Source organism: Sturnus vulgaris, chromosome 2, assembly GCF_052056855.1.
Source record: "Sturnus vulgaris isolate bStuVul1 chromosome 2, bStuVul1.hap1, whole genome shotgun sequence".
Lineage (NCBI taxonomy): Eukaryota > Metazoa > Chordata > Aves > Passeriformes > Sturnidae > Sturnus > Sturnus vulgaris.
In genome coordinates this window covers 60,902,608-60,930,465 of record NC_142244.1, presented here as the reverse complement: position 1 = coordinate 60,930,465, position 27,858 = coordinate 60,902,608, and the positions used below count along the sequence as shown (strand labels likewise).

Below are 27,858 nucleotides of genomic sequence, written 5' to 3'. Positions count from 1 at the left end.
GGGGCAGTGGGATGGTCCCTGGCTGCCTGGCCTGCCCTGACAGACCCATGGGGAGTCTCCACTGCACCCTGGCACCTGCCACCTGAGAAATATTAGCATAGGACAAAAATCAAAGGGCAAACTCAGCCTTGCCAGCACCCAAACATCCTGACCCAGCCCCTCTACACTAGACATTTTAAAGTTTTGAAAGTGCAGGGATGTTTCTGCTTTCTTTCTGGTACTGAACTACCAAGGCCCAACCCAGTTGTGCTTTATCCACTCTGCAGTGACATTGAGTGGCATCCTGAAGAGATGGCTGGTGTCACAATCTTCCCCCCTCAGTGGTCACAGTTGGAGCCTAGTGCCAAGTCACACAGGATCTGGGCCGTACTACAAATGAGTATGGTGGGCACCCAGAGCATCCCCACCTCCAGCTCACCATGGAAGCCTCCAGTCCAGACAGAATGTGGTTTCCAAAGGGGAGAAAGCTGTCCCCAGGAATCATAGAACAATAATCATAGAATGCTTTGGGTTGAAGGGGACCTTAAAGATCATCTGGTTCCAACATGCCTGCCATGGGCAGGGACACCTACTTGACCAGGTTGCTCAAAGCCCCATCCAACCTGATCTTGAACACTGCCAGGAATGGGGCATCAGCAGCTTCTCTGGCCAACCTGTGCCAGTGCCTCACCACCCTCGCATAAAGAATTTCTTCCTAATACCAAACCTAAATCTATGCTTCTGCAGTTGAAAGCCATTGAAACATTAAAGACACTGAAGGAATGACTTGAGAATCACAATCAATTCACCAGAATCTATTTACTTGCATGCTAACATCAACTCCCTCCCTAAAAGGTAGTGAGCTGAGGAGCCTCAAGGCCCATGCTGATGGCATTTCTTGATAATAAGTGGAGAGCTATTCACCTTCCTTGACACACACACAGATGAAGAGGGGAAAAATTTTTTTGCAGTATTTTCTTCTTCCTTTCTCAGCCAAATCCTTATTTGGTCCGTTGCAGATTATTCACACAGCAGCCCTGCCTGTACTGCCTGATCTGATTACTGCACCAACGCCTCCATGGCTTTCAAATTCATTTCACAGGTTTCCAAGAAACAGATGCTGATACTTGATAAGTGGCAGCACCTGGATTCAAAACATGTTATCAGTTCATCTGCCTCCAATATCTTGAGTAACATCTCAGCTTGGTGAAGAAGTGTTGCCCTAACCAGCTAACATATTTCCATGCAGGGAAATAAAGCTCCCCTTCCATACTTGTTGACACACAGATTCACACCTTTGTGTTGTTCCTACTTAAGCACACACAATCCAAGTGAGTGCAGTGATCCTGTTTCAAATATTTGGTGCCCAAGGTTCCCGTTGCATCCCAGAAGTTACCTATTCTATTTGTCACAAATAGCTTTAAATGGCTCTATAGAACAGCTGAGATTCTTTGAAAACAGTTTTTTATTAAAACAAAAGCAATCATTTGCATACATGTTGATTTTGATTATCGGAGGACACAGACATGGTTGCATATATAACAGAAGAAAATTAACCACATGAACTGCTTTCTTTGTCGATTCTGAGCTCTGAATTTCAGTGTATTTACTTGCTTTCTGATATGATGAAATAAGACATTGTTACAGTACACATATTCAGAAACTATCACACAATACTAATTTAAAAAAATTAAAACCATATAATATATTCTTCAACTAGTTTGACCAGACTCATGCTTTCCACAAGACCTCTTACCTTGCTGTAAGACAGAATTACCTAGGGAACAAACTGGAGCCTAGATTAACAAGGCTCTCAGGAATCTAACTACAGAATGGCAAAAATTTTGAAAAGAGGCACATCAAATAACATGTTTGTTGTTCTATGGCAATGTATTATATACACCAAGAGCCACTAGTGGCAATAAAGTCAATGGGAGGATTTGCATAAACTTAGAAGAGCATAAAGAAAAGGAAAACAGTGTTCTTTGCACTGCACTGGCTGAAAAATGGAGTCTATAGCTAGATTGTAGTAAGACCAGTCATAGGGCCAGGTTTAGACACACAGAATTAATAAGGGAAGCAGAAATAAGGGAAGCAGAGCAGGAAGGGAAAACTGATGAAAACCATACCACCAGTTTTGCAGCACTCCAATAAGGCAGCCTGGTAGAGTAGTAGTTTGGAAGAGTGTTGAACTGTTTGGAGGCAGCTAAAGGCGGTGGCCAGGGGCCACTGTCCCACTGCATCACTGCTGTCAAGGGCAGCGAGCCCTGTCCCTTCCACAATGCCTCCCTTCCCTTCCTGTGGTAGGGCTTACACAGCAAAGTGCATTTTTACCCTCCATCCTGAAGTCTTGAGCCAGATACTACTGCTTCCAGCTAACAAATGGATTGCTTTCTTCCAACCAACTCTACTTCCTAATCTATTTTAATCCTTGAACTAATTTCTCTGAGGCCTCATTTCACTCTGATGAAGATCAGTGGAAATACATTCTGTTTCTGAGTGCCTTGCCTGTGTTACTCTGACAAATGCAAATCAGTGGGTAATTATCTACTCAGTCACCAGATAGTCTGTGCCCAGCTATTTCTGAAAACAAAAAGCACTAAATCGATGCACTGAATCTACCCCTGGAGACAGGACAATTGTAAAGCACTGAGCACCAATAAACACCAAGCAAAACCCAAAAAAACCCATAGTGCCAACTGCTGCCAGCAATATTAGTGGTCAGAGTGGGCAATCCCTCTAAAGAGTGTAAGTACCTGTATGACATCCCCACATACAGTACATCAGGCCAGATGAACTCTGAACTGGCAGTAGCATTGTCTAAAGGTCCATTGGATCTCTCATATTGGCTGCTGCCAGTTCTACCATATGCATATGTCCCTGAGGTACTAAGGCTGAAAAGTCACATCATATCTTACAAGGTAACTATCACTGTAAACATACAGTTTCTGATCTGTGGGGTTATAATCAATACTCTGGATTGTATCTAACTTTTTATCCATAATGATACTAATTCTATCTTCTTGGCCAGTACTTGTGTCATACATGTAGAAGATCTCCTCTTTCTTAGTGTTCAATGGCCTTGTGGCGTAAAGAACACCACATAACATGAAAGCATTGGAAACAGATGGCTTGTACTGTCTCGTCTGCCAAGTATTTAGCACATCAAGTGTGGTCTCATTGAGCTTGCTAATCACAATGTTGCCCACGTTATTTTCAGTTGAATATATTACCCATAACCCACTTTCATCCACGGCAAAATCTATGTCCTGCCATGCTACACCTGCATAGGAGAAGCGGTTACCAACAGCAGCACCTGGAAGCTCCTTCTTTAAAACCTGCGTGTTTGTTTTTATATCATGCTTCACCATATATCTCGAACCATAAGCATGATAGTACAAATGATTTTTATAAAGGGCAGCACCACTTCCTTCCCCATATGTTATCCTCCTTTCATATGTGTATTTAAACAGCAGCAAATCATCAAAGGAACTATAAATTCTGAAGTATTCTAAGTATCTCCCATCAGTGTTCAATGGTGCAACCCAATAGACTTCCTTCTCTGGGTTAGAGGGATCGTAATCTCTACCCCAGGATCCATATTTGTAGGAAAATCCCCTCCAGTTCAGCTTGGCAACATAAGGCTGGCTAACATTCATCAATCCACGGTGAATGCAGGTACCTGTAAGTAAAGAGAAAAAAACCAAAACAAACAGGTTTTCCAAATGTCATTACTAGGAGAGAGGTTTTGCAGACAATAGCCTCTAGACTGTGTTTAATAGGGAATTGCTTTGTGACCAAGCACAGACATAAATGCACAGCTTTGTGTGTAAAAGGCTCATTTTGGGCCAAGGTCAGCAACTGGATGGCATCCAGTGTTCCAAGTTGACTCAAAAACTCAGAAAAAAAAATAGAGTATATATTATTACACTTATTTGAAAGGGGAGGTGGGGGATTAATTCACAGAAAGTAAGTGCTTGCTCTGCTGTTCCATACAAGGGACAGATTTCTGTTTCTACCCATTTGAGGCAGGCCAGCCTGATGCATTAGGAAATCCCTTGGAAAATACAATTTCAGAAGCATTTTAGGTTATTTTCTACCTCAGTGGAATTGAAAGCATGGGAGTTGGGGGGAAAAAAAGAATGAGGAGCATCTGATTTCTGTGTATTTCACTGTGGAGGGGGAGAAAGGAGCAGGAGCAGCAGTAATTCCAGAGTCATATTTCAGATTAGCATTCTGCTGTCAAAATCACAGCTTTACAACTGTGTGTCACAGCCACATGGTGCCTTCTACCTCAGGCCCTCAAAGAAATCTGCAGACAGTAACAATCACAGCCCAGGAAATGTAGACTGATATTACTCTGACTTTCCATGTGGGGTGACTCTAAAGAAAATATGATTTCAAGCTGAACCAGAACAGCTCTGTTTTACACATATCAACTGCAAAAACATTTTCAGGATCATGGAAAAAATAATTTAAATACAAGAAACAGTTTCCTTTTACTCATGCTGAATTAGTGACATTCCTGTTTCCTGATAAATTCTCAATATTGTAAGTCACTGGTAGAAAAAACTCCACTCAAAACATCCCTGGGCTTCTGATGAGTGTGAAGCTGCCACTGGCAAAAAAACAGCATGCACTTTTCCAAGTGTTAACATTAGCTTTTTATATTACTGCCACAAAAGTGTCCCAGATTTTTCTCTGTAAGGTTATCTCCACCTGAGGTAACAGAGACAGAGATATCAAGTGTCTGGCACTAGCTCAGAAGCTTAGTGGTATTCCAATGTTTCCCAGTTCACTGGGGTGTTCTAGCTACTAGATAGTCTTCCTTATTAAAGATGGAGTAGAATATGAATAGACCCAAGACTCACACATCAATTAGTTAATAAATTAATGGCCACAAATTTTGGTGTTAATAATACCTCCCTCAAAACAGGAACTCTGTGCAGTGACAGCTGTGGTGCTGATGAAAGTCAAGACTATCTTTGAGGTTTTAATACTTTGAGTGGGAACCATGTCACGATTTCTTGCAGTTTCTATGACAAGAATGGCTCATAAGCTCAGTCATATGAAGGGATGTCTGGCATATAAATAACCTCTGTCTTAGCACAAAGAAGAAAGAGGAATAACAGAGAAAGATTTTATCTTTTGCCCTTAAAGCTGACCATCCCTAAGCATGGCCAGACAATACTTATGGAGATGAATTGGAAACTCCTGAAACCACAGACAGAAAAAAATCTAGGAAACATTTTGCTCTCAAAGGCTTTGCAGTCTATCTCACAGAAAGAGGGAAAATTAGAGGCAGACCAATCTGAAATGTTCTGCTTAGAAAAAGACTGGGAAACAAGATAATTGGTGAAAAAATGCACAGTTGCAAAAGCAGAGACATTTTTTTCTGATCTGCTTTGCCCAGGAGAAAGGTGCTCTACCTGTGGGATTAGAAAACCTATGTCCTGAATGTTAGTAGTGTTCAAGCACTGACATTTGTACCACTGTGCAAAGTCGATTTGGGCAGTGAAGCTCTGTATGTCTCCCACTTTCTCAAAATGTACTATTTCTCTGCTTCTACTACATAACACCTTCACTTCTCACAGTTTTGTACTGTCTTATATGCTAGTGACTGTGACCTGAAGGACATGTGATTCACCTGCAGCCTCCTCTCAAAATCTGTGAGGAAGGTGGGGAGCAGTTTTGTATTAAATATAAATCACTATAATGAGATAAATCCCTATGTCCCAGGCCATGTTGGCAATTTCCTGGGGGTCAGTATTGCCCATGGGAGCAGCTTTTTATCACTAAGTCTCCATCTGATAGCAGAGAAGGTGGCATGAATTGTAAACACTCCCATCTCCTCCCTCAGACAATTTTGTATCCTGGGTTTCTTGCAGCTGAAGCAAGGCACGACCCTGGTTGAATGCTGCTTTCCTTCGTGCCACCAAGAATCCATTCGAATCAGCATTCCTGGCTTGGAGCAGATGAGCATTTAAGCATGCACTTAAGTGCTTTACAAAGGACGAGGCCCTGGAGCAGAAACCTCATTTCCAAATATAGCACACAAGGCAGGCACTGCTGTATGGCTGGCCAGGATGTATCTCTGGAAATGGCACGTAACATGTCTAGTAACATGGCCTCAGCACTTGGCACAGCTACCAGCATTTGGAGGTGCTTACACCTCAGCTCATGCAAAGCAAGAAAGCTATGGCAGCCAGTGCAAAATGGCTTGCAGCCTGCCAATTTCATAAATCAATTTGAACTGTTTTTTTCTCATATCTCTGTTATGTATTGCTACCTCTGGCATGAGGACTTCTTTAAAGCTGGTGACATACTGAATATATTACTGTGCTTAAATGACAATAAACTCATCTCAGAATTAAATGGTTATTAAATGCTCTAAAACCCTTCAGTTGTTTAAAAAAATGTAGCACCAAAGCTTGCAGGTAGTGAAGCACTGCTAAGCTCATCTATATGCGACCTCAAATAATTTTTCATGTCATTAAGCAGAACACAGTTCCAGATTTATTTTAATAATTTATACATTGTTTCATAAATAAAAAACAAACGTGTGTTCAGCGGAGAGACCTTTTTTTACAAAAGAAATAATAAATTATTATTTCTTCCCTTAAAGAGATCTCTCTGCTGAACACTTGTTTGGTTTTTATTTATGAAACAATGAATTATTAAAATAAAGTTAGAAGTGTGTTCCGTTTTAATGACATCAAAAATTGTCTGAGGCTTCCATAGAGTATGTGCTTGATTTTTATTTCCTTGAAAATTCTCCCATAATTATTTTTTTTTTTACAAAAATCCTCTGTGGTAGTCGGGGGTGATGTGTCTTTCACACAGGTTCAGAAGAATTCATTGTTGTTTATTTAATCTAAACTTGCCTCCCTGTCTAGGTCTTGTGGGAAAAAATGCATAAAGGAAACAAAGTGTCATGTAATTTTGTAAATATTAGAAAGTACTTGAACTAAATCCATATGCATTATTCAAACTTTCAAGTTTTTAGCTCCTTTCTCCATTGTTTTGGGCCACAGATAAATGATGTCCCGGTATTTCTGCCTTCCTTTGTCTTGTGCTTATGTAGGAGAGAAGGGAAGGACTAGCACAGGTATATACACATACTTATCCCCAAATAAAGAACCAGTATCTCAGCTCAATTATATACTAATCCTTCTGATTCATCAGAAAAAGAGGTGACACCTCATTGTCAGGACTGAAGGGAGCCTGACTTGCTTGGCTAACAGGCTGCAGAACTGAGCACGAGGCACTTGCTGCTGGGTCTTGCTTTATCCACTTCACTCTGAAGCACTGGCAGAGCACATCAGCTACTTACTCCAACACAGGAAAACATTCCAGCAGCCTCCTCCCACCAAGCAGCTGCATCTGATTGCAGAAGAGAAGGAACTACCCTTGGCCTATGCAGCCAAGGGCTGAGATACCGAAGACAGAGCTCTAAAAGCTGCCACTGTCTCACTGGCTGCCACTGTCTCACTGACATAGGAAGACCCATAAAGATACTCCAGTCTTCCACCCGTTTCATGGGGGACAGACAGGCTTGCAGCTGCATAAAAGAAGATCCATGTTGGCAACATCTAACCGGGGATGAGGTGGAGGGAGGGCCGGGTTTTATCTGACATGCCTTAAGGCAACTAAACAGCTAAGGTATTTCAACTCAGCTCCCTCCAATGCCAGTGAATAAATGCATGTGTTTCCAGGGCAGTTCAGGAAGTCCTGGAGAGGACAACTGGCCAGTTCTTTCCAGGTGCCTCTAGGCATATCGCTCTCTTTGTGTATGGATGCATTCAGTTCAAAACATAACCCAAACTATTCAAAAAACACAGATGGCTTGGGTCCATAAAACATAAGCTAAGAAGGAAATCACTATAAAGCTCCAATAGAATTGCCTGAATTTCAACATTAGGCTACTCCAGGTATTCTTCTTGCTGAGACCTACTCACCAGTAGCTTGAAATCCTTGATTTCTGAGTGTATAAAATCCAGGAATTAAAAAAAAACTGTTCCTTTTTTCTTTTCTTTCCATTTTGTCTTTGAATTTCATCTGACTCACTTCTCCCTGTGTCCTCTCTCAGATCATTTCAGTAAGGTGTAACACAGAATCCGCTGCAGAGTCCTCAAAAGACCATCCTGGGGTCTTTTCTCTCTATACCTACCCAATGCAGCCACAGGAGATCAGCCCAAAGGAAAATGAATGGATAAAAATTTCTTCCCACTGGATGGGGAGGAGAGAGATGCCACGAACCATTGCAGATAGGAAAGCCGGTGACAATGCTGGGGATGACTACCTATATATCAGACACTCAGACATACAACTCCCCAGTCAGATAGTAAGGCAAATGGAAACTAGTGATCTCTTTCTGCTATGTTATTTGAGAACAGGCCTGTTCATTTGGAGAAATACAGCAGCAAAAGCCTTGGGGGACAGAGTCAGAGGGGCTGCATACTATAGCAGTGTGAAGCAAGAAGCTTTAATTAAACTTGCATTTAGACTCATGATCTTAGACAGCTCGGGGATTAGCCAAGCTCTCTCTAGTTCATGCTGCCTACCCAAAATATGCAGGAGAGAGGATGAAGGGGGAAAGAAAAAGCAATCTGAAAACAGGACAAAGAGTCAGTTTAATACAAACATTATAAATATAATATGAACTAAAATCGGGGCAAGGCCAAGAGGTTTGGCAGGAATTCAAGGCATTCAAGCTTGCAGAGAAAACATATGGAAATTGTATTCAAACACACAAATGGGTGCTAGAAAGCTCCAGAGGCTTAGCTGTGAGCATCCATGCAGCACCTTCAAAATGACCAGCTAGGAGATGCAGCTCTCTCACATACTTACTCCATCTTCCCAAGCAAAACTATCTTACTGCTTCTAACTGTTTTCAGATACAGTCTGCAAGACATGTAGTTGCTCTACAAAGTTGTCTGCATAGATGATAGTTGCTCCCCATCAGTCACACAAAGTCACAATATGCTAGTCCTGTGTGGATTAGCAGGGATCTGAGCCTACATAACCCCTGGGTTATCTGTAGAGCTAGCATCTTCCAACACGAAGAAAACTTGCTAGCCTACAACAGTTTCTCTGCCAGTCCTTTGTGCCATCCTCAGAAACCACGCTCACCCCAAAGGAGGCCATGTGATAATACACTCACAAACATCCTCCAACATCTCCCAGGTTCCTAACTCTGGACAGAAAAACTCACAGACATCAGAGGTTGTCCTCAGTTGATGTCAGTGCTGGTAACTCTCTGGAAGTTGTCATACCAAGTAGAGTTTTGACCTCCTTCATTCTTTTCTGCTACAATGCACTGTTGCATATGCAAAGGTGCCTGTGCAACCAGTCAGGAATAAGGCAATGCCAAAGGAATACCATTCTGGGACCAGATAAAGTCTATCCATCTCCCTACCATGCCCTGAGAAACAATGCTGAATAAGTCTATTACAGTCACAGTTCCATGCAGTTCCATTTACCCATCCCAGAGCTACCATCCTGCTCTAGATCATGACTTTTTCACCAAAACAAAAGCTTGCTGTAGGCTTGAAGAGAACGAGATTGTTTCTTTCCACACACCATCACCGTCAATAAATCAGTGAGATGTCCTTCAAGTATTTCTAAAACATTGTGGAGATTTTTTCATTGAAACATTTTAAGCCCCTCCTTAAGGAGCAGAGAAAGACCTTGAGATTTTTTACTGCAGCTTTTTGTTTCAGATTTCTCTCCTGTCTGAATCCCAGACAAGGTGTTACTCATGCATTCTGTCAGAGAAACACAGCAACTGCTTGCACTGCCATGAAGCCCTAAGGAGGGACTGCTCACCCTAAGGGGAGCTTGTATTTCTGCCTCTCACCTTTCCAATGAGATGCTTGAATTAGCTGACCTCAAGGTGATGAGAGGTAAATGCTGGTAGGTGCAAATTTTTGCTCCTTGAAAGCAGGACATGGCTCTTCCTTTATAATGGGCTCCTCTAGCTGATTGGTAACCAGCTTATGTGAAAAAGCAAGAATCTCCCCCTAGGTATTATATACAACACAACACTTTTGGTCTTAAAATACTCTGGCTAAAGGAACCCCCTGTGTATAAAACATTCAGGGGACCAACATTGTTTTAGAAATCCTCCTCTCTGTTAGCAACTGGGATTCTTGACCTGGCATATCTAATCTAATGTTCCTAAATGTTTTGCTCCAGTATATCATATCTAACTCTCAAAATTTCTCAGACTATGATTCACTCACAATGTGATTTTTCAAACTGAACACAGTGTCAAGACAAAAGTTCTTTCAGTTATAAACTAATTACCACACACTCCATAACTCTGAACACCATTATATGAGCTGCACTCTGGGAGTCACCAATCCAAGCCACAGAATATAACCTTTCCTAGTTAAGAAAACTAAAAGCTTAATTCCATTGAAATCAGTAATACAGCTCCTCCTTATCTTCCTGAGACCAGAATTTTTCCCCAGGTCCCTTGACCACTGTTTTAGAAGCATCTTCAGATGGTGAAGCAAAAGTAATCTTCATGAGAAGCTCCCTTCTGGAGCTTGCATCTCAACGGCTTTAGTACATCAAGAGTTGCTCATACATACAAGCAGCATTAGAGCAATATTGCCATGAACACAGGAGCTACTAAAAATCAAAGCTAGTTAGTAAAAAAACATCGTTTCCCACAGATAATTTTTCTGGGGGGAAAAAAAAAGAGAGAAGAGGGATAGAGATTCACTTTTCACACTACAGGTAAGAGGAAGACTGCAACTTCTTCTAGCTGAAAACAGCTACTGTGTTTGTAAGACTTTGATTACTGCCTTCATTTTCCTTTTGAATCATTGATGAAACATTAGGAGCTATCTGCTCAATTTTTTAAGAGCTAAGGAGTATCATTACGATTGTATTTAACAAATTGTATTTAACGATTGTAATTAACAAAGGGAAGTCTCTGCATTTACAGTTCTAACTACATATTATATTATCTCTTCTGTGTTATCCAACAGAAATGCTTACCTGGTGGGAAATAAGGGGGTGGTGTAGTTTTGGTTGCGTTCTCTTCACACTCTTTCAATCGATTTTGCAGAGAAGCAATTTGTCGACGGATTGCAAGGACATTGTTTTTGTCCAGTGACTCTAGTTCATTTACCAGGATAGTCAGATTAGTGATCTAGAGGGGAAAAAAAGACAACAAGTTTAATGTCAATGTCATATTACAGATATTTGCAGACAGGGCTGATCACAGAGGATGCTACTACAGAAAAAGGTTCTAAGAAACAGGCCTTATCCTGTAGCCTCAGCTTGACATTTCCAGCAGAGTATGCAACATCAAACATATGCTTTAAGACTAAGTATAACAGTATGCAAAAATAGTATTATTTTACTCATAGTGTAAAAATATCCAGTAAATCTTAGGCAAGTGCTAGCAGTTAAACATAAAAAGTACTTATTCCAGTCTTACAAAAGTATCTGCAAATTTTATTTGCAAAGATAAATAGTGATTTTAACCACCTGCTTGATGATCTACTGGGCAATGGAGCAAATGAGATTTCACTTTCCATCTTAAGTAATTATTCTCTCTAGGTGAATGATTAACTACAATTTTGAAAATGTAATTTATAGTCTGCTAGGAAGGTGATAGTCTTTCTCACTTCTTGATTTCATATTGATTGGGCCACTGCCTTAGCAACCAGCAGCTAATTTTTTAATTATCTAAATTGAAGCACAGAGGCTTTCAAGCATGGAGGTCTGTAAATTAATATTTATTATAATAATTTAATCAGCTTGTGTGTTTAATACTATGCAAAACTTTTAACTTTCAGGCAGATATCTGGCAAAACCAGAGTGGCCTCCATTTGCTTTGGGGTTTCTTTGCTTTTCTGTGCTCTGTATCAAGAAATAAGCTGTTAATACATTTAAGGTCAAGCTTTCTTTTAATTTATGCTGATGAAATGCTAAAATAATTCTGCTAGCTGCAGTAGAGACAGACTGCATTTCCTCAACTTAAACACTAAAGAGAGAATAGACTATCTGTGTATTTGAACCCTCTGTGGCTAAGTAAGACCTTGGCAATACCTCCAAATGTATTTGCTCAACGATGGCACTGCTTCCAACAAGGCTGGGTTTCAGCTGAGTGACCAGTCTCTCCAGCTCACTGATTTCCACTTTCAGTAACTGGAAGTCCAGTTCTGTGTAAGATACACCACCCGTCTCCACTTGCTGCACTCTGATGGTTAGGTTGAAGATTTGCTGCTGATACAGTTCAATTATTTTTGAGTACTCCCTAACCTGAAAGAAAGAAAGAAAAAAAGAGATACATATTCAAGCACAGGTTGGCAAATAAGATAAGCCTGTTTGACATCCTTTCCATATTTCTGAGTACCCTATACATAACTTCCACATACTTGCCACATACATTCTTCACATAAACTGCATAAATGTAATTCTCATCACATACATAAAAAATATGAAGTTTAACCCTCATTTATTGTTAGCAGTTTCACAAAATCCCCTCAGGAATGCCTGGGGATAACTGAAGGCAGAATTTTACTCACAGTCTTCCATTTTTTTAATTCATTGCCAATATTGTCTTTGTGAGCTAATTTTATCCTCAGTATGCCAAGAACTTACATTGGTGGAAATTTTATTAGGAAATCTGCAGTGTATTATCTCTCAAAAGCAACCAGAGAAGGCTGCAAAATGCAATAAAGTATTCCCAAGTTTTTCAGCTTCATTTCCTGTTAACTCTGAATCCAAATAGGACTTTACCCTGTGTAAGTTTGAATTGTGTCATTGGCAGAACTGATTTGATGCTTGTCTTTGAGCAAGGAGGAAATATTTAAATGCAGTTTTAAAAATCAAATCTGGTTTAAATGAAAGTATTAAATATATGGCTGGTGTTAGCTGGAGTAATTGATATCGCAGCCTTTTCAGTCTTTGAACTATTAAATAGTTGTCCAGATAAATATATCTTCACACATATATCTGCTGAGGTAAAGGTCACAGTACAAGCATTGTGAAGCAGAATGTTAAGAATATTGTATAGATTTGGGACTTCCCTTAGAAATGTTAGTTCCTTGAAATTTAATGCTTTGGTAAAGGTGCATAATTTCTCTCCCATATGCTTCATATATCATTATATCACGAATAGATAAGTAGGAATAAATATAAATAGTTTTTGCACTAATAACTTCATATTTATATCCTCAGATGGTATTTGTGCCTCTATCTACAGCACTGTAATTTCCATTACTATTATTTCTTTAGCTGAAAGGCTTAGCCTACATCTTCTCAAGCATTCTTGCATTATCTTAATATTAAATAAAAGTTAGTACTTTTTTACCATTGTCTCTGAAATTCTGCCATTATGTGAAGACCATGGACTTCCTGTTTTTCTGCTCTGGCAGCAGCCTTGAGATAGGGACCCAGAAAAAAAACCCACATTTATCAAATGATTCCTTTCAATCTTGATTGAATCCCTTGTGTACCAAAGAGGAGGTATGGGAGATCATAGCAGGGAAATTTATGAAGAGGATCCTTTAAGATCATAAATTATTTAGTGATGTGGATTAAGGAGGAGAAGCATAAGAGTAGATCCTCTGCTCAGAAGTATAATTATCAATAATGGCACAACAACACTATAAATCTTAAACCACTACCAAAAAAATCCCTGCATGGACATACATGGTATGCACCAAAACCAGGATGCTCAGTTCCATGTATTTAAATCTGAGGTTGAAACAGATCTTCTATTCCAAATGTGTGCAGCCAGACTTCGAGCTGCTTGAAAGAGTGCAGTTCCCACAGTCTGTAGCAGAAGTACCCTGGCTCACAGCACTGGATGCTCTAGATCTCCCAGATTAAGCCGGGATAATTTCAAGGTATTGAATTAAGAATCAAAAGTTACACAATTCAAGTTATACCATTAAGAATCAAGGAATAACAGCCTAAAAGACTTAGACCTGGCTCCTTGTAACTGGCTAGCAACAATGATAGCTGGGATTGCTTGCCCTGGCTGCTAGGGAATAACGGGAAGAACGAATACTTGTGGAAAAGTCAGAGGTAATTGGACCTCACACTTTCACTGATCACCAAAATCAGTTTGGCATTGAAAGAGAACCTCAAAAAAAAATCATCCGGAAAAATTATTCAGAGGTGAGTGTTTAAACTGTGTGTCTAGAGTTTGTTCAACAACAACAACAAAAAAGAAAGACTATTACTACACCCTGAGAAGTATGAAGTCCATTTTTGAGCAAAATTGTACTGCTGTGTGAAGCTATGTCTATCACAGAGGAAATCTGTCCAGGTATTAATAACCTTTGTAATACTGGTAATAATAATGCAATACAGACCAAATCTGTGAACCACTGAAAAAAACAGCCTGTCGGAATTAGTGATGGCTACTCATTAGTGAGAAGTCTGTGAATTTGGAGTTTTCTCCAGGGCTTTCAGAGCCTGGACAAAATGCTGAGGGCTGGAACAAGGCATACATACATAGTTATTTCAGCCCTCACTGCAGAATGCAGACCTGAAGTTCTCCTCCCGTATCAGAGGATTTTCACTCAGTCAACTATCTAGGTCATTTAAGGACATGTCAACACCATCCAGCAGAGTATAGCTGAGTCTGAACTAGCACCATCACTCTGCAGTGCTCTGCACAGCCACACCAGCGTCGCAGGGAACTTAAGCTAATAGCTCCCCTGGCGAATTATTGGACAAATAAAATTTTCTCAGCAGTGCTGCACTAACAGGTCTATACTGCTTTTGCAGATAAATCCAGCACATATGTTAAGCATTGCAATGCTCTGTGTGGAGATTCCCACCTGCTCAGATCTGCTTTAGGAGTTTCTGTGGGTTAGAAATATCAGTAGAAAAAAGAACACGACATTGCTCTGTTGATTGGCAGATAGATTTAAGCAGCTTGTAATCCCTGCTCTTCTACTGCATCTACCTGCTAGGGACTGCCTGTAGTCTCTTGACAGGCTGGCACAGAAATTCTGTGCACATCCTATTTTTAGGGATACAGACCAATAACTAGTACTGATTGCTGCTGCATTTGTCATAAAAGCCTAAAGTAGGGTATGATGAGTGCATAGGGCCTGGATTAGTCCTTTATGGGAAGAAAATGGAACCACGTAAGGCATACGTAAGGAAAAACACCCTCAGTTTCAGTTTTTCTTCATTCCAAGCATTTTCACCTTCGTTTAATGAAAAGGGCAAGAAAAATCTGCAATGCTCATTTAGTGTGTCATTTACCTGCAACTGGTATTTATCAAAATAGGTTTTGCAGCATGCAAGCAGACACTTCTCCAGCATATATTTGGAGAGTACAGAATGGGGAACAAAGGTGCAAGATGAAGATGCGAAAGAAAAAAATGTGGGTGGAATGAGGGAAGATAAGAAAGAAATTACAAACCCAGCAACTTTCTAAAATATCTCAGCCCAGGACACTGACTTCGAGCAGGCTTGACCTCTACAGATCCATAAGGAGCAAGGCTGGCAGTCTGCCTTCTGAGATGGAGAAGAATTCTATTGCAGGTTAACCTGTTTTGAAAAGCAGGGGGCTTTTTTGCTCCTATTTCTGTTAAGTGAGAATGTTGTGGCCATTGTGAGCGTGTTCTGAAAGGCACTTTCTCTCCTTGTGATCATCTGCTGATCCACCCCTGTTATAGAATTGTCCTCTCCCTTTTCCTATTGAGAGGAACAACCAATTCCCACTTTGCTTCAAAAGGTTAATTTTCTTCTGTAATCATAATTATGCTGGCAAAGGTTGATGTGACAGAGGAAAAATTAGTCTGGTATTTTCAGCCTACGGTTTGTACTCACTTGGCACATGAGAGCATCTCTTTATCTGCAAGCTTCCTTGCCTGCTGATTCTATAAAAGGACCCCCTTGCTTTTTGAATTAGCCAACAATCAGGCAAAAGGTTAATGATTCAATCAGATTGTTTATCTGGGACTTTTAGCACATGGAAAGCATCCTTAAGAGGGTCCAATCCTGCAGCTCTTATCCAGGAAATGTTCCCATGAGCTTCAAAGAGTGTTTTAGAAGAGCAACAAAAGCATGGATTTTCAGAGTCAAAAAAGGAAGAATTCAGTAGAAATTCCCACTTCTGTGGTGAGACTAGGTTAAGTCCGAATGCAATTCCCTAGGAATTTGCTCAGGATCATTTCTAATAACGATCAGTATTGAAAGTCTGGGTTTCCTCCATTTCATTATTTCCTGGTCTCAATGAGTATTATCATGACTGAAGTAATATACAGGATTGCACAAGAAGCATTTTTTTCTATAACTGGAAAGGTAAAGAATTTTAGAGCGTGGAGATTCATGCATGACAGGATCTCAGAATACTTAAGTTCAGATATCAATAGGGTAATGCTCAAAAACTCTCTTCTTTCTACAAAAAAAAATAGAACATTATAACTGAGACATCTCACACACGTCAATTTACACCATAATTCAATCTGTTCATTTCAATTTCTGACCTAAAGTGTCATATCACGCCAAAGTATATGTCACACTTCAACTAGATGCATTGTAACACTGCTTGGCTGATTGGTCTCGACAGGATGAAATTCAGTGAAGCTTGAGTTAGGTCAAGAATTTTCACTGTCTGCAATGAGAATTGCAAGTCGAGGTCAGTGTCTACACTGTGGTACACTGCTGGGCACGGAAAGGTGACAACAGTCACAGCAGCTGACACCAGCTGGCAACCTAGACATTAAAGCCTAGGGTGGGGACTCTGCTTGCCCTGAATTTAGAGGTGAGTTTCAGGTATAAATCTGGACATTTAATTTTAGGTATCTATAGTAGTAACCTGTGTTTTTATATGAGCAAGATGTTTGAATTCATTGGAGATCTGAGGCTGTCCACATGGAGAGGTCAAGCAACACTTGAGATGCTCCCATACCTGGCTGGGCATTAACCTAAAGGGAACATGCACCATTCTTAGGAAAATACCAGTAGGAGGCAGGTTACACCAGCACGAGAGACTGGGAAAGGTGGTGCACAGCCACCTTGAAGAATCATGCCAATATTTGTCTGGGAATCATGCCTCTCATCCTGTCCCAGCGCAGTTACCTTCCAGTGCCAACACTGACCACAGTGGGAGCAATATGGGGGCCTGACATCTCCGTGATTTTCATGGCTTATTAACCCTGACCTGCACTTCCATGCTACAAGAAATCAGGTAACTCCTGCGCTTGGAGGCAGCAGGACTTATATCAGTTTGTCCTTCATGTGCTTGCTGACAGCTGAATGTGTTTCACTGTTAGCTCCAGCTCTTTCAAAACAAACTGTTTGAACTGAAAGATCTTACCAGAGGATCCTACGCCTGTTGTTGTGGGTTTTATGCACAACTTCTTATCTGTTCTTGATTATACCAGAGGAGGGTTATGAATATTTATTATTAGAATTTATAATTTAATGCTTTGCCTTTTCTGCTGATTAATTCAAGGACACTTCATTTCTTAAGATGCTTGGTTTCCAAAGAAAACACTGTCTGCTGGACACCCAGTCTGAATCCTGAATATTTATCCACTGTAAAAAGTCAAAGGCAGATTCCTGTCTTCACAGGCAGCTTCACCCAGTGCACTTCAGCATGTGTATGTTTGCCCGAGCTCCTCAAAAAATGGATCTCAATTCATGCAACAAGCAGCCAAAGCAGTGTGAGTTTGTCTTCAACAGAAATGCATAATTCAGCAGTCTCACTGCCACAGTTTCAGATGTTGACAAGAAAGATTTTTTTTTTCATTTATTTATTCTTCCCTGTGAGAGCAGAAGCAGTGAAGGGGCAATTATTCACCTACTTCTTCACTCTGGGCTCTGGTGACCTTTCCCCTCTTTCCCTTCACTGCCTTCTCACAATCTGGCTGGCTTGATACAAATAATAACACATGAAAGAGCAGGAGGCTTGCCTTCCTATAGCATCATGTAGCAATCGCAACCTAATAAAACTGAGCCAAAAGAGGAAAAACATAATCATTCTTCCAAAACATACCATAGATCTCTAGCTAAAAAGGCCTGGAAAAGAGACCTGAGAATATTCAAATGTATATGACATGTTACAATGTCAAAGATTAGAGTTTTAATCACTTTTGTCCTTGTTCTTATGGAGCCCTGTTTCCCACTGTTTGAAAGACACACCATAGAAAAATGATGACCACTGTACTTTTTCATAGGCAACCATTCTTCAGAAAAGATACAGCTGTTATTTTTAAGACAAAAGAGCACCTTACTTTAGAAAGCTCTGCCTCAAACTTCTTCGAGAGCGTTGCAGTTATAATTTCCAATTCCTCAACCCTCTGCACTGGAAAGGTGGTATCCGGCAAGTACACGGAGCACTGACAAGTCCCCTCATCATTCACAGAACCAGACACATTGGCAAAGAGCTGCAAAAACAAATTGGGGGAAAAAAAAGTGTTAACATTCTTCTCTAGAATCAGTATCTAATAATGTCTGGCAATAATATAAGTTTTGCCAATCATCAATTGGTGATGATTTGAGATAATCAGTTTCGTTACTAGCCATCCTTCACCTTTTTCTTCCAAGGAACTCAAAATATCTGGCAATTTTTATGACTCTAATCTCTCTAAAAATAGTTAAATATTGCTTTAAAGATTTTACCATTGGAAAAATGGAGACATATAATAGTCCTTACTTTCCCAATCTTGTGGACAATATTCCTAAGATAATGAAATAACTTTGCCAGCAGATAGAAAAGCAGGAAACAGCAGGAAAATAATAATGCAGTAAGTTAGGTTTTACAGCTACTATTCTGCTCATCTAAATTGGACAAATCATTTAGTCATTTACATCCATAGAGAAGAAAGCACTGAAATAGAACTAGTAACAGGGGATGTTTTGAAAAGAAAAATGTTTCATTTGAAGATTTGCAGCCAGCCACAGCAAACAGACGTGCATTTAATTATACACCACTGAAAGGTGATGAATTAAATATGCAGGTTTGGCCTAGGGTAGAGAGTCTTATTTTGCTACAAAATATTGCTCATAACAGCCACCCATCCATCCTTGTGGATAGTTGGCAAAGCTCTTGCCCATGAACTGCCTTGTCCCATTTGTCTACATCCTCACAACATCATCACCAAGCAATGCACATGAGGGATGGAAAGGTCAGGGCTGGCACCTCCTGACCTTGCCATAATTTACAGCCAAGGCACACTGTAGTCTATAAACACCAGGCTGAATACTGAGTGTGTTCAGAACAGTTCTTTTTTGTTTGTACACAAAATGTTTCCAATTCATAAACCTATCACGAATTTATTAATAAAGATATTTGATGTTACTTTAAAATATTCTGGCACACACTTCAATGCAGCTGCATATTTTAAAGCTACAGACTTGCTCTTTAAACACTTCTTTCTATAATCTCCTCTCCTGTCTTGCAGAAATCCCAGTGTTATTCATGTGTTTTCTCTTTTCCTTTCCCTCTTGAAAATAAAAAAGCAAACAACAAAACTATGTCATGAGAGCTGACATTTCAGCACTTCTTCCCTTGCTTTTTCACAGTGGTTTCAACAGTGATCCTTACTGAAAAACCAGCCCAGGACACACAGTGATGACCAGCAGCAAAGTTGTCTTGATCTGTGAGGCCAAAAAGAGAAGAGCAGCAAGCAGGAATGATCCCAGTTCACACTTCTGGCAACCTCTTTACTGCAGTCACAACAAACCACATGCATCTCATTTTGAAAGAAAGCGTGGAAAGTCGTTTTATCTGTGTTATTCAAGCACTCACAACTTCACTCAGACTGCTGAAGACATTTCACATGAAAGGAAGCAGAGAAGTATCTCATGGCATTCCAGAATGTCCCAGCACATAACTTCCATTGATTTCTCTGGCAGGCAGGCTACCAAAACACTTCTGAAAATCCCACTAAGAACGCATTATGTCTAAGTTTCCAAGTATTTTTGAATATATGGCAATCAGTATGTAAATTACCATGAAAAATTAGTTCCTAAGTCACTTAGGTATTTATACACCTCTGAGTCCTCAGTGCATTGGCATGGTTGGGATGGCAGGCAAGTTGCTCAACGATAAAAAAAGGAACAGATGGGAGAGACCAAAAGAAGAAACAAATGTGGCTTAGTGAGTATGTGGGAGCTTCTTTGAGACTGTTGCACAATTAGCATGCTAATTTTTGTGTGGAAGGCACTGTGTTTTGTTCCTTCTGTGTGTAACACAAATATGAGTACAGGTATACAAGAGAGAGTATGCTATACATTGTATAGCAATAGCTATGCCTTTATATGCTATATCTTTATGTGCTATATCTTTGTATGCATTATATACCCCACTGTAAACTAGTCTTGACTGTATGATACCAACCAGTTTTCTAGACTTATCCTGCCTATTTCATGTGCTTAAAAACCCATTAATAAATGTGTTCAGATATCTCCCAAAAAACCTCAACCTCGTGCTTTTAACCACCCTGTGAAAAACAATCATTATATTTTAACATTTGAGTTAGAAGGGAACTTTGAGTTGAAGGCAGAGCTTCACTGCAGTAAGTGCATCTTATATTGAAGCCAACAGTTCCCCCAAAAGTGTGGAAACAGCCTGGGCAGACAGAACTGGTACCATTCTTCCACTGACATTACAAACATTGGGATCATGATGTTGACAAGACCAAGAATTGTTTAGTTAAAAGCCCCTTGGGTCAATAAGTGCTTCAATCAAAATATAATACCAGCCAAATGACAACCATGTAAGAAAAATGTCTTCCGTCATCCTGTAGAAATATACATGAGATAGACTGCTACTTTTGATGGAGTTGTATGGTTTTTAAAGTTTAATAATTTATACAGAGCGCTTAAAAGAGAGCAAACTGTCCTAGCCTACAGCAAGGACTTGACAGCAACATTTCGCTCTGCAAAATTAAGCTGTTACATATACATATTTGAAGCTATGAGAAATGTTCCTTTTCCGCATCCCTTCAAATTAACAAAGGGAGTAGGAGCAAGCAGTTACTCAATTTTTTGAAAATCAGGAAAGTTGTCACTGTAGCCTAGTGACATTCTCAGCTCTAAATCAGCTATTTGCTTATGCTAAGAAAAAGAATGGGACCCACAGAAAGCACATAGCAGGGCCACAGTAGGGACAGAAGCCACCTCAGATGGGCAAGGAGCAGACATACAAAAGATCTGCTGTGAGGCTGAACCTGTGCTTTGGATCAACTCTGTTTTTGACAACAATCTGCAGGACCATACTGAGCAAGTGTGGCCCATTGAATCTGCTCCCAAGTGAACTTGTAATTAAACAGTCACTGATACAAAGAGGGAAAGAAACTGAACTCGGAAATCTAAAGACCGTGGATTTAAGCACTGTACCAAAAGGCACAGAAATAAGATTCAGGTCCCTCTATCACCAAATAGCTGATAGTCTTTTAACTAGGTAGAAGAGGGATAATCGAGATTTCTCACTCCCAGCGATAAGTGGGCACTCCTCAGAAGATACTTTCAAAGTCCTGTTCTAGTTTATGAGAGAAGTCTTGTCAGGGAGATTGTAATCCCCAAACTGTTTGCCATATTGGCATTAAATCCCCAGGGGCCCATCTGTTTCATGTCTGTGGTCCAGTTCAGTAGTTACAAGGTTAATGACAAAGTTTTGTGTCTGACTTAAGGCATTGAATGCCATGGTAACAGTAGTGATGATTTTGGAGATTCACTACTTCCTAAAGTACTGGATACACAACATAAAAATGCTTTTCCAGGCAGCACGACTGACTTACATGTGTCAGAGTTAAGTCACTAAATGACTGAGTAGCATTTAAAGAAAAGGACATAAGTTCCTAAATTTAGTCTTTTCTGGACGATATTGAAGAATAGTAATGGTTATACCTTTGGGGAAGTGTGCGATTTCCCATTGATACTCCCAGGCTGAGTCAGATATGGAAGCATAGTACTGAGATGAGTGGTCTGAAAAGCAAAGGAAAGATTTTTTTAGTGTGATTTCCTGCATATGGCACCATCCCTTCTCCACCAGTTAGTCCCCATCCCACAGCTCCAAAGCACTTTGATTTTATTATAGGAGCTATCCTGAGCAACTAAAATTTCTGATCTGCTGAGGCGATAGTTTCCCTGGGCACAATGTCGCTTCACAGACACCTTTTCCTGAAGAAAGGATCTGTGTGACCAGAGCAAGGCAGGGGATGCTCAGCCTGTCCAGGAGGTGTGAGCTGAGGATGTGACAGGCAGCCGTGGCAGATTGCATGGCACTCTAAAAGGACAGTGCCATGCCCCTCTGCCCTAAATCTAGAGAATACTGTCCTCCCAGCAGGAATGTCCCCTCCTCACAACTCAGCTCATGCCCCAGCCTCTAAGTAGAGGACTGACTGCCCCTTTCACACCAAGCTGTCAGGCTGTGAGCTGTTATGGCTGGGAAATATGTCCTACTCTGTTAGTAGCACCATGGAAGTGACAGCATCCAACCGTGGAGAGGGAGCACTGTGAGAAGACACCACATTGCCAAGGATACAGCCAGATCCACCTTGGGAGCCTTTTATGCAATAAGAATACATGCATTTCCTTTAACTTCCATCTGTGGCTAACACCTGCCCTCCTGCCATAGCAAGGACAGCAGCTGCCAGCCCGGCACCATACTGGGGGTTACCATGGCCCCGCACAGTGTGAAGAGCACGGTGCATTCCTGTGATGCAGCACACTGTCACCTGAAACGGGGTCTCACCAAAACCTCTGTCCAGCTGGGAATTGGAGCAAGACACCCTCAATGTCAAATGGTATAACAGATGGAGCATCAAATGGGCTTCCTCTGCAACAGGATACTCACCACTAGGTCTTTCTGCATTTCCCAAATCCCAGCTGGAACCCTGTTCCTGAGCCAGGGGATGGTGATGAAATCCAAATGGCCAGCAAAGGGCAGGTCTATTAAGTGGCACGGTACAAACAAGCTTTGTGGGACATTTTGTCAAATTAACCTTCTTGAACAGGCACTTGTGTGCTCATACAATTACACTGAACATGACGGGCAGCTGGTAGCAATTAACAGTGTTAGGGCAGAGCATCACAAATTGTGCAAATTACACAAACTGAGGAGTAGCTTAAAGCTAAGCAGACTAAGGAGGACTTTCTCCCCTATTAAGCTTTCTATCCTCAGCCTATCAACATACATTATAACACCTCCATCCTGAATTTTGCAACTTTTCATTTCTTGAGCAGATAAAAGCACCTTCCCAAGAGGTGCTAACTTCACTGCCTGCATCCACAACACTCCCAAACTTAAAAAATGTAACTAGGAGCACACAGCAGTTTTCTGGTTGGTGAATAAACCAGATAAATTAGAAAGAACTATCAGGAATCAAAATGGGTTTTTTTCTCAAATTTTGACTAATAAATACCATTTTTGGTCAAACAAAACCAAAATTCCTTGCTTTATTGAAAAAGTTCTTAAGATATTCACAAACTTTTTTTCTGAAAACTGAAGCCTCATTTTAAATTAAAAAAAAAAAAAAAAAAGAAAAAAAGGGACAGTACAAAATCAAAACTGTCTTTCACTAATACAATTTTTTGCTTTAAAAAAGTATTTTTCAAAGTTTTATCCTTCCGCCCTGAATTTGATGTAGCTTTTGGTTGGGGGTTATTGTGGTAGTTTTTCTGCCTGATTTGGTCTGCTTTGAATCTCTGTCTTGCTCAACCAGATACACTTTTCTAGGGAAGAGGGAGTGCACCCAACAATAACCAATCAATATGGCTTTCATGTGCCAAGTCACAGAGTATGACAGCAATCACGTAACTGGGAAAGCTCCCACCTCCCAATTCCTTCCACATCAAAGATGTGGATCTGTTCCTGCTATAAGCCCTTGCTAATTAATTAGAAGCTACACAGAGCATTTAATATCCACTCAGATCCTCACTGGGAGTTGCACTCATCTAACCAAAGGCAGAATTTAACTCTGACTTTAAACTTGTGCCTCACTTTTACATTTATTACCCAGTCCCTATACATTAGCTGGGGGGAGGATGGAGGAATACTTTAAACTTTCTCCATGCAGAGACCTCAACAGTTGTCTAATAATTTTCCAGTAACCTTAAAAGAATTTTCAGCAATCTAAACTAGAAGGGAAAACAAAAAGGCACCAAAGCTCAGGTTATGAGACCCCCCCCATCTTACCACTCCTGCTGCTGCTGTTGTCTCAGCCAGAGCACTCATGCCCTGCATGAGGAAAAGCACAGCCACCAGTGTGTGCTTCATCTTCTCAGCCTGCAGGTGTGACTGCAAAGGGAGAAGGGATGTCTTTTATAGTACAGTCTGGGAATTTCCCCAACCAAACCTTAAGGAAATTGTACAATATTTTTACAGGGTTTTGGGTAAGTGATGTCATGAACTCATATAATAACCAAATTACTAACGCACAAAGAGCCCATGAATTACCATTATAAATTAACTATGTCCAGGAAATCTTTTCCATGGGGTACATTATCTTTATCTTGGTTCTATTGAACGCCAGGTGCTTATTTGTTATGAGAGATAAACAGACCCTTATAGTGACTCAATCATAAAATTTCTTGCAGATACATTGAAGTTTCCTTTAGAGTTACGCAGACAGTACACATCGTTGTGGTATTTATTACTTCTTACATGTACAGAGAAGGGCAAATCAGGCTAGGCTGCTCACACACCAGAATCATCTTTTCCCAAGGGCCAACAGACCTTTCCCAATAAGTAAAATACACAGAGGTCTCTTTTCAGTTCCCTTAATTCTCACATTGCACAGGCGGGACACAGACTGCCTCCCATTTTGTTCCGAGCGGGTTTGTGTGTCATGTATTAACACTATGTGCCCATTAATGCTTACTCGTGCATTAACACTGTGTACCATCTATGCTTACTCACCTGCTCTTTTTGTGGAGCTGCATTCCACCTGACAACAACAAATCACTGTACTGTCTCTAAAGCACTGATCCAGAGAGATTAAAAAAGGTCACACACAATTCGCATGGCCCCCACACTGCCCAGCTATGCCACACCACCCTGTGAGAGGCAGCGAGCTGCCTGTAGTTCCCACAGCACCTAACTCACCATGGGAATTCTCCACTTCCAACAAGCCTTGCTTGTTGCTTGTTGACCTTGATAAAGTTAGTTGCAAGCCTCCTGTGCAGAAGAAATTAAAATTTTTCTCCTGAGTTCTTTGGATCACTGGGAAAATGAGCTTGGTATTTGGAAGGAAGGTTTTAATCAGGACTAAAGGAATGGCTGTATCTATGCTCTTGTAAAAGTCAAGAAGTCTCTAGACCAAAACATCACCATGACGAAAACATCATTTTCCTTTTCCTTCTTCATTCTGTCAGGCTTAATTCTTCTACTGAGTCAGCAACAAAAAGCTGTAGCTGTGCTTAAGTGAAGAAAGGGTTTAGAAGATCCTTATTTCTTTCCAAAGTTGGTGGGCAGAGGTCAGAGCAGGAGCAGCAGTACTTCTAAGCAGCAGTGCTGCCTCATATGAAACCCATCTCCCTGGTGAGGAACTCTTAAGGCTTCTTTGTATTACCATAGCACTATCAGCTCCAGGTGGCAATGGGAAAGCTGAGGCTTAGGGCAAATCCATATGAGAAAACTCTTGAGAGAAGCCATGTCCATTGGAGTAACATGTTTTTTAACCACAGCTTTGCATAAGCATAAGCTTCCTGACATATTCACAAGGCTGGCAGCAGCATCTTGCAGGGCAAGGATATAATAACTTCTCTCAAAGACATTTTTTCACAGCAGAAGCTGCATCTCTACTGGAGGATTTCATGGCTAATAACTCAATGTAAGATAGACAAGACCTGGAAGGCATGTGATAATGTGTAAGCAAAAAGAACCAGAGCCATGCTGGTAGAGCAAGAAAATGAATCCAGGCTTCTTCCTCTCAGGTATAGTGGTGTGTAAATCACAGAGCTGTCAAGGGAATGGAGAGACTGATGCTGTAAGTACAGTCAGGACTAAAGCCCTGAGCTCCAAGAGAAGCAGATTGGCCCCTGTCAGAGCAGCTGAAGACTGTGAAATATCATTTGCCCTATAAGAAAAACTCTTTGGCCACACCAGAGCGGATTTCAGATGCAAATCAGCACAAATGTGTTGCAAACAACTGGTAAGCCTATGCTGCCCACCAGGGTAGTTCTTCTCTCAGGTTGTGATGTCCTGATATTGCAGAATCACCACTTCCTTTCCAGAGGTCTTTTGGTTTTGGGGTTTTTTTGAGTGAACCAACTGATCTCCATACAAAACCAAGGGAAACTCTGGAAACTGGTCACTCCCAAAAGGTGTCACGAATAAGGGTTTGCTCCTTATCGGCCCTGCCTGGTTCTAACCAGCCCTCCAACTCCTGACATAATCCCTTCTGTCACATTGCTTGTTATGAAAATGCCACCCTGGTAGGCTTCAATCCTTGCCTTAGGTTCTTTCTGATGCTCCAAACAAAAAGAAAGACCCACATAAAAGCCCACACAGAAAAGTAAAGATCACATCTTAGCACCAAAGGGCCCAGAAGAGATCTAACAGGACAAGTGTTTCATCATGTGGATACAAAGGAAACCACTGGGCTGTTGTAAGGGAACAAGCTCTGAGCAGCATACTAACAGGACACTTTTCCTGAAGCCCAGGCATTATTCCAAGGGGTGAATGCATTTAGCAGGATAGATGAAGCAGCAAGGCAAAGCACAATACAGAGACATGGGCAAATCAAGCTGACAGTACAGACACATCTGTATATATGAAGACTCCAGGTTAGTAGTACGCTCCATGCCCCATGCATGCAACAACTCCTTGTCAGCTTTTAAACCACCTGAAGGCAGCTGCCCATGGCACCTACAACCCCACTGGCCTTGCTAAGGCATCATGAGTCCTCCTGGCTGCAGAGAGGGCAACTTTGCAGCACACATGGCCACATTCCACTGTGCAGAAAGCAAGTGAAATTTTATAGGCAGCTTTGTGCTGTCAGCATAGACTTAGCATAGAGTTTGGAGCCTGATACCTAATCAGGAGAAAAACCTGTTTTCTGAGCATAACAGTGAGTCTCTGTTCCTTCCAGAGGCCGTGACTGCAAATCACCCACGAAGCATAAAAGTTTCTCAACCATTTTTCTTTTATGTTTAAAAGGCAGTTCAGAGATAGGAAGCAAATATTAGCTAAGTAATGATAGTTCATCAGTTGCTATGGCATTTTCTGCAGTATTTGTGTTTGCACATGACCTCACAGAAGACAATGGGGATCTACAGTTTTATTCCTAATCAAAGTGTAATTAATGCTAAATAAAAATACCTTCTCTGGATCTATGTAGAAGTCTTAATCTGAAAAAGTAAGTTAGACTCATTTTCTACATTTTAGAGGAGAGAATCTTTATATATATGTCATATAGGAAAGTTGCACTTATGTAGGAATTTCCACTTGGGGAAATACAAGGATTTTCTCTTGGTAGAGCTGCAACCTCACCAGTACTTCCTTGTTTGCAACAGTCCTATTCAGGGCAAAGTCTCCTCTTTTGCATCAGACCTTGTCTTTGATTTCAGTGTGAGCTTTACAAAAAATGCCTTCTCAAAAAGCACATTTATGTCTCTCAGACACCTGTTCAGCAGAGCCCTTCTCAAACCAGCCTAACTTAGCCCTGCTTTTATTAGACCAGAGATTATCATGATTATTATTCAACAGAGAGACAGGTGATTCATGTCATCTGCTCTCTAAAGTTCAACTCAAAGTCACGGGACTCAAATATTACTCGATCATGGTTGGTGATATGAACATAACCTTTTACATGTCAGTTTCCCATCAACATTTGGAAAAGATAGTATTTCCCTGCCTCAGAGCCATGTTTTTCAATTATATGCATTAACAAGCCTAAGAGGCATTCAACTATTAGAGAACAGGGACCGCATTAA

At 40.8% G+C, this 27,858-nt stretch overlaps 1 protein-coding gene across 1 annotated transcript; it reads right to left on the bottom strand.

Annotated features, from left to right (window-relative positions):
* Positions 1-1,495: 1,495 nt before the first annotated feature.
* OLFM4 (olfactomedin 4) lies at positions 1,496-24,199 on the bottom strand. The gene is made up of 6 exons (XM_088159723.1): positions 24,119-24,199; positions 21,829-21,906; positions 18,210-18,362; positions 12,049-12,261; positions 10,990-11,143; positions 1,496-3,661 (listed from the first exon to the last, which is right to left on the bottom strand). The coding sequence occupies exons 1-6, from the start codon at positions 24,197-24,199 to the stop codon at positions 2,868-2,870; spliced, it is 1,473 nt and encodes a 490-aa protein (XP_088015849.1). The 3' UTR covers positions 1,496-2,867.
* Between the last annotated feature and the right edge of the window lie 3,659 nt (positions 24,200-27,858).

Excerpts from the sequence above, each read along its gene's own strand:
- OLFM4 (XM_088159723.1), bottom strand. The coding sequence starts at position 24,199 with ATGAAGCACACACTGGTGGCTGTGCTTTTCCTCATGCAGGGCATGAGT. Across the intron at positions 12,262-18,209 it reads TTGAGGCAGAGCTTTCTAAA|GTTAGGGAGTACTCAAAAAT; the intron begins GTAAGGTGCTCT and ends TCTTTCTTTCAG. Across the intron at positions 3,662-10,989 it reads ACCCCCTTATTTCCCACCAG|GTACCTGCATTCACCGTGGA; the intron begins GTAAGCATTTCT and ends CTTTACTTACAG.